At 38.2% G+C, this 7,500-nt stretch overlaps 1 protein-coding gene across 2 annotated transcripts in view; it reads left to right on the top strand.

Annotated features, from left to right (window-relative positions):
- The window catches only part of LOC138007258 (uncharacterized), a 23,204-nt gene that overhangs the window by 10,875 nt on the left and 4,829 nt on the right, over positions 1-7,500 (top strand). For both annotated transcript variants that reach the window (XM_068854061.1, XM_068854060.1), the window contains exons 9-16: positions 339-409; positions 1,721-1,818; positions 2,450-2,513; positions 2,656-2,744; positions 3,773-3,835; positions 4,839-5,020; positions 6,388-6,476; positions 7,023-7,070. In XM_068854061.1, the coding sequence (XP_068710162.1) occupies positions 339-409; positions 1,721-1,818; positions 2,450-2,513; positions 2,656-2,744; positions 3,773-3,835; positions 4,839-5,020; positions 6,388-6,476; positions 7,023-7,070 (704 nt within the window). The remainder of the gene's footprint in view (positions 1-338; positions 410-1,720; positions 1,819-2,449; positions 2,514-2,655; positions 2,745-3,772; positions 3,836-4,838; positions 5,021-6,387; positions 6,477-7,022; positions 7,071-7,500) is intronic.

The following is a 7,500-nucleotide window of genomic DNA, read 5'->3' as shown; positions in this document are numbered from 1 at the left end:
TGACCCAGTGGTGGAGTAGCATCCTGTCATCCTGTGCACTGGGGAAGGTTGGGTTTGGTTGGGTTGGGGGCAGTGGCAGTGGTAATACCCTTCAGGTACATGTAGTTCATGCTACTAAAGTTCAAATGGAGCTGAGCAATGTGCATATGGGTGAGAGGTTTGCACACTGTAGTTTTTTTTTAAACTTACGTGTAAGTTCTTCCTTCTTTAGCTCACTAGGCTATTTTTATTTAATCTTTTTCTCCTTTCACTGTGTAACATCTGTCTTGTTACTGCTGATAAGACAGGTTTTAGAGGAGATTAATTTTGTGTACAGCATTTTGCTCTCTTCCTTCTAGACATGGGCTCGTCTGGGTTTAGTGAAGATCTTAGCAAAGAAGTTACAGAGTGCCTACACAGCTTAATGGAGGTATTAAATTGAATATACATGTATGCCCTCCCCCCTCGTTCATTTCATGTAAACTTTAATGATAGTTTTATTTAACACAGTGACTGACACAATAACTTAAACGCTGAGGTCCCACTAGCGCTTGACACAGTTGTTACAACATGTTTTTCCAACACCGTAGCTGCTGTTAACACTTGTCATTGTGACACTAGATTTGGTCAACCTTTGTGCACATGCTACATTTAAAATAGTTTTAATGTGACCTCCCGGCTAGCTTAGAGAGGGTTCTGCTAAATGATCTTAAATACCCGTAGATTAGATTAAACACTCAATAATCTATGCTTTGAGAGTTGTAAACTTCATTGTAAATACATGTATGCTTTGATTTTGCCGGGTTGTGTTGTCAACAAACTCTGACAATGATCTAAGGAAAGTAGCCGGTCCCACTTAAAATTACTTGACACCGTTGTAACTTTGTTGTTAACAGCGGTAGTGCTTCAAACATCATTTCCTGCTTTATCAAACTAAAAAGAATTTGACTTACCAGTAGGCTTGATTACCAGCTGCTGTTTCAGGAACAAAGACCATGATTCCAAAAAGGAAGGCAGAAATCAAGCCTAGTCTACACACTGTACCAGGGAACAAGAAAAACACCACAATGGTTTCAAGTGCCAGTCAGGCTTTTAAGCCTGAATTAAAATTAAGTCGTGCCAAATTTGAAAAGAAAAACATCAGGTTGCCAATAATCTAAAATGCATTAAAACAATTATTTACTAGCCGAAAAAGGAAGTTTGGTGCAACAACAGCATTCTCAGTGGAACTACATCGAGCAACTGCTGGGCAGCACCACAGGGCTTACCATACTTACAGTAGCAGTCATGCCAAACTTTGCTCAACCTGCTAAAATGAATTATTTTAAACATAGAGATGTTACATTAACGGATGTTTGGTACAGGTATCCAGGAATCCAGGTGGCCCTTGGATGCGAGATCCCAGCCCATGGATTCCGAATCCTGAATAGTGCATCCTGAATCCTGAGTTGTGGATTCTGGAACTCAAGGGTTCCACCGAAATGGATCCTGGATACCATTGAAATCCTTGCATTCTGGATTCTATGCAATGGATTCCAGTTTCCAAGCTTTGGATTCCAGATTCCACAGCTTCACATTTGCTGAATTCTGGACTTGAAGTTCCTTCATATCGGGCGACAGCATTTTAAAGGTTGAGGTTGCTACAAACACTTTCTCAATCAAATTTGTTCTTCCTATGAGGCAGAGCTTTACTAAGATATTTTTGTGTCACATTATTACTGAATTTTGAATTTTGCTTCAGCAATGCAGTGCTAGTGATTGCCATAAAAGATGCCATAGATTTTCTTCATTTCTTGGAAAACTATATCTAGAAGTTTTACCAGAAACTAGTGATGATGGGTAGGTGACACAGTACCAATAATTTTGCACTAAATGGTCCTTGTCTTTTTTGTTGTTGTTGTTGTAATTTTTGTTGTTTTTTTTGTTATTATGAAATTGTTTCGTTTAAGTTGTTAACAAGCATCTTACTGCCCAAATATTTTTGTCAGTGTTAAAACAACAAGACTAACTACAGTTAATGTGTAGTATTCCATAGGATTGTGCTATGACTATCCATATTCCATCTGTTACATCAGCATAATTATTGCATAAAAGTCTTTTCTGTTACAGAAGGCAAGTGCTGCCTTGCAAAATGCAATTTTTTTTCCAGACCACAAACGTGTTGACTTTACCTAGAAAGCCTTACCTCCTTGGAAGTGAATGTGGTTGTACAAACTTCCATCAATAATGGATGCAAGTTTGTACAACCATTGCTAAGAAGCAAAAGGATTCTATTATGTGTAAGAGTGCAACATTTAACTGCACCTTGTGAATTGATTGCCCATTTTAATCAGGATGATTTCATGAATGCATTTTGAAAGACTGTAAGGCCCAGTTTTGTATTGTATAATGTAGATAGTGTATGCAGTCTAATGTAAAATTAGATTTTGACAGTCTGTATTTGTTATTTGTTCCTTTGTAATTATGGAAGGCTGAAGTCTTCATTGGATGGTATTGTTGCGAATTGTTTACACAGTTGGCTTTCATTTAACCAGGTATGTTGCATGTGAAGTCACACAATTTGGATTCAAGTTGAAGCAATCAACATGGCTAAAGACATTTTGTTTAAGAAATAAAATCATTGTTAAAGTGCTTCTTCTCAACGTTTGTGACTGACATAAGGTATATTCTGTACAGGCTGAATCACTAGAAATACACCATCTCAATGCTGTGTGTCTGAAGAGCTTTTTGAAGGTTACAGGACCCATTATTGACCAAACAGAAGGGTTAGTTCTTTGGCTAGTTGGTTGACTGAGTAAGTGACCAACTGACTGACTGTCCATTCTGACTGATTCAGATAATTATTTTATGTCCAGAAATACAAGTAATTTGATTCACGTGAATTTTAATAAGTGCCAGGAAGTGTCCTCTTGCTCTTCTCCCCAACTTCAACATCACTTGTCTCTCGGAATACTGACAGTTAACATCACAAAGTGTCACCCAAGTGCTTCTCCTTAAGTACATGTAATGATAAACTGTTGCATTTCACCTGACCTAAACATAATGCTACAGTAACTTTTAACCTCCCTTTATAGTTAGAAGTAGGCAGGAATGCCTAGACTCAAGGGGGATTGCATCTAATCACTTGCATTAATTTTCTGGACATAAGGGTGATTCACTAATAATTATTGACTTACAGTGTACTCTGTGATCGACTGACAGCCTGACTGAACAACGACCCTATAATATTATCATGTTTTGACAGACCAACTGAGAGATTGACCTTTTGACCAACTGGCCAACCAATCAACTTACTGACTGACTGACTATAAACAGGTGAAGGTTTTATAAAAAGAACACAAAGTTATACATGTAGTGATCATCATACTGTAGCCCCAGTGGAAATGCAAAAACGAAGAGAACTTCCTGTAGTTCTGTAAGTAAACAGTTCAGAAGTTTACAAAAATTTCATAAAACAGTTGTTCCATTTACACTTATTGGATTATGAGACTGATTATAGCCAACTCGGAGCTACCCTCCTCACAGTTGGCTATAAGTACCACTTCATAGCCAATGCCCACTCATGGAATAAGTGTTAAATTTACTACTCATTTAACACACATGATTTATTTACTACCAACCTTCATTTTTGCTGTGCAAAGCATTTAAATGAAATTGAGTTAAAAGTAATTCAGGAAAATGTCATGTCAGATGTACTACCAAATCAAGAGAACATTACATTTTGTTTTGTTTATCCTTCATGAAATAAAGCGTGAATCGTTTCTAATATTGTTTGTTTGTTTGTTTTTTCCAGAAATGAGATCTCAAGGTATTTTGGAACAATCAGAGAACTTGTCTTGTCCCAATTTCTTGAAGTGTAAGTACCGATTGCATGGGATGTAGGAGTTTTCATTGTTTAAGCTTTAAAGAGAAAAGATACAATTGAAATAATTAGTTAATGGAAATTCTATGGCATGCTACAGCCTTAAATAACTCTTTAAGTATAGATATAGAAAGCAAGAAACTTAAGGTAAAAATGTTGTGTGAAGTGAGGATGGTATATGTACAAGGTACTTGTATGTTTAGTTTGAATTTGTAGTACAGTAGCGTTATAAAATTAATAATAACATTTTGACATATAAAACTTAATTAAATCCCTTATTGTAACAATAATAAATATATGTCGAAAAGTTCCAGCTTGCAGAAAAGTCTCCTTGACTTATGGCTGTTTCAGCTGAGGCTGCCTCCTTCACCATCATTGCTGGCCGGCCACGTTTTGGTGGTGAGAAGTAGACAGACCCCAACACCAGAAACTCTTTGCCCCTCTCTTTGCCAAGGTTGGGTTAGTTTTTGGACGTCCACTGAAGTACTGAAAGGGCTTTACACAGGGCCTGTGTTTTATGGTCCTTATCTGGGAAATCTTGAAAATCTAACCATTTGGAAATGAAATATTACAAAGGCAGCACTTTTTCCTCTGTTGGTCTAGCCAGGGTTCACAACCCATTGCAACCAAATGCACCAGCAGCGTTATTAAAACACACCTATGATTAGGCTATGAAGTTGTGGCTTTGTTTTTTTAATGTCTCGTACTTCTGTCGGGCAATCATCATTCAAAGTTATTTTGTTTTCCAAAACTTGATACTGATGTGAAAATATCCTAATCCTGGTCCTGGTGAACTCGCACTTTAGAGTCAAGAGGTAGAAGTGCTCAAGAATAATATTTTCGCAGGATTTGAGTATTTTTACTTGGAAAACCTGAAAGGTATCCAAGTTATAATCTCAGTAGAATTTAGTTTTCTGTGCAGCAAGTGGACAATAGAATTAAGAGGCGGTGATTTCTTTGGCTAAAAGAAATTCACTAGTTGTTGTTACTCAAACAGGTCTGTGAAGAGCACCTTACTTGATATCTTGCTGTTGAGAGCATCTGGCTGGAAGGGCGAAGAAGAATTAGATGAACAACAGGAAACCGAGAACGAATTTGCTGTGGATGAAGTGTCAGTTGAGAGTGATGTCACTGAAGAGCGGCAACAGGAGGAAACTGGTGACCAGGATGAAAGTCAAGGTTGGACCAATTATAATTTTCAAACATTGCAGCGCTTTTATTACACAAGAAATTGAGGGAGTGGGTGAGAGTAGGCCGAGAGTAGTTGTAGTCTGGCTAATGCTCTCTGGCAAAATGTAGCCAGCTTGGTGTTGATATCTCAAAAGAGCATCTCGTTTGTCGGAAGGTACCAGACGTGAGTACACTGCAGGTACGAAACTTCCATATGCATAATTATGTCAAGTGCTAGAACATGTGGATGGCGCATTGATAGGACTAACACTCATATGGATTACATGAGAATATAAAAATTAATTAATATTATTATAGCACTTCCAGTTACCTTTTGATCGTTTATTCAGTCCTCAGTATTTGTGAAAAACAAAATGAAGCAAAGAATAGTTTGCTTCTTTCCTTCAGTCAATTTGGTAATAGACCAAAGACAACGTCCAAATGTGGCAAACACATCCCTTGGCTCGTTTGATTAAATTATTGGTTTTTCATGTGTAATACATTGCTGAACAGATGCCAAGTACCTATGATGTAATATAATATAATATAGTATAATTGATAGTGATGATAATGTTATGTACCTGTTATGTGCTAGTTGTTTGGCAAAGGTTGAAGGGACATCAGAAAAAGAGACCATTGGAATGCCAGGCTGCAATCGAATCTTCTACCCTTGTAACACCCTTTGAATGCTGTAACCATCAATCTGAAAGAAGCTCGGCCGTTCATCTTTTCTCATGCAAAGTGTCTCATTGGTCAGCTGGCTCGATTGTTCATGTATGATTCAAATTGATGATGAGGCTAGACAAAGTGGAATGTACTAATTTTGGTGAATTCTATAAAGCTACAACTCACCTCATAGCCACTTGAGCAGTTGTCTGAAAGAGAAAAGTTTCGGAAACTACGCCATGACTTTCTGAAAAGTCAAGTGCTACTTTCTCTTCCAATCACAATCAATTCACCCAAATCACTCGGCGGCCACTTTGGAGTCCGTGGGGAATAAAGGCTTTGTCTTTGCCCGTCCAGCCTCACACTGAATGAGAGGTTCGACGGGCAAAATCTTTTGTTTGGACATTGAGTGATATGGGTCTATACTGATACACTCGTTTTACCTTTTCTTTCAAGTTCAGATTGGGAAACTAGTTGCTTGGCGATGGGCGAATTGACAGCTGTACAATTATAGTCCTATCCAGATGTCCTTTGGCTCGTCGCTAAGCAACTAATTTCCCATCCATCCATGGGCTCATAACACCTTAAACATCAACAGTTGCAACCTCTGGTTGGTTGACTTGTTTGCGATAGTTGTGATTGGCCAAAGTTTGTTTTGCGGACGTCAATTGACTCTGCGTTACTTGTGTCTCGTTTTTGGTTTCTTCTAGAATGGGATCCTTACAGAAAAGTCCGCTCAATGCTAAAGAACCTCAAGTTGCAGGATTTGCTGCCAAAGTTCTTTGAAAACTGCATTCGGGTGAGATGTGATGATTTTTGGTTCTCATAGACTGTATGTATTTGAGAATTAACAATGGAAATTAATTGCAACATACAATACATGGTTCTCAGAAATTTTGCAAAGATTCATTTCTTTTGCTGACCAAGCGACTTATTGACAAGCCCCACACCCCTCGGTCACCCAGTAGTAGTGCTCTTTGTTTTGTTTTTTTGTTGTTGTTGTTGTTGTTGTTTTTTTTTTTTTGGGGGGGGGGGGGGGAGGGGGGAGCAGTTCTTACCGGCACGATCGGTCCAAACCAAATGGGTTTTTTTGTCGGTGTCCTGGTGTTTTTTGGAAGAAATAAGATTAGATGCAGTTCGCTTATGCGGCGTTTTCTTGGAGCTTTCGACGCAAAAATTGTACATGCTTATCACCCTACTTTCTCCGCCCATTTAATGGTAGATTGCATCACCAACAAGAGATTGTGGGACGAGTCAAAAGGTTACTAATTGCTCAAAGTTAGAACGGTCAGGCTTCTATAAGCATCGTTACTCTTACGATATACTAATACATTTACTGTTACAGGATTCTCTTCTGACCGCCGAATGGGAAGCGCTCAAGACAACTCTTCAGGTGACATTGATTAAACAATTTGAAGGGTGTTAATTTGGTAATCAAATGGTGACAAGTGAAATTAGGGAATAACTTCATGCGCGTTTTGTCCAAAATCAAATAAAAAGGCTCGGGAAATTATTCTCTAATTTCACGAGTATACAATTTGATTAGCTCTTAATATCATGGGTGAGAAATTACGTTCATAAGACGCCATTTTGGCACTGTAGGAAAAGTTGCCATGGCAACATTGAAATTTCACTTGGGAAATTATAAATTAACCCTGAAATTTTGCGCCAAAATTTGTCACCCATGTTGTTATACTTTGAACATTGCTATTCGGGTGCAAGAACTCTCTTAACATCTAGAAAATGCATGTAGCCTAAAGATTCGGAGCTGTTAAAGCTCTCTTTACCTGTCGCAAACTATAGCCTGTTTCTTTGCAAATCCA

Source organism: Montipora foliosa, chromosome 6 (genome assembly GCF_036669935.1).
Source record: "Montipora foliosa isolate CH-2021 chromosome 6, ASM3666993v2, whole genome shotgun sequence".
NCBI classification, from domain to species: domain Eukaryota; kingdom Metazoa; phylum Cnidaria; class Anthozoa; order Scleractinia; family Acroporidae; genus Montipora; species Montipora foliosa.
The sequence above is the reverse complement of the archived record's forward strand: the minus strand, read 5'-3'. Positions and strand labels throughout refer to the sequence as shown.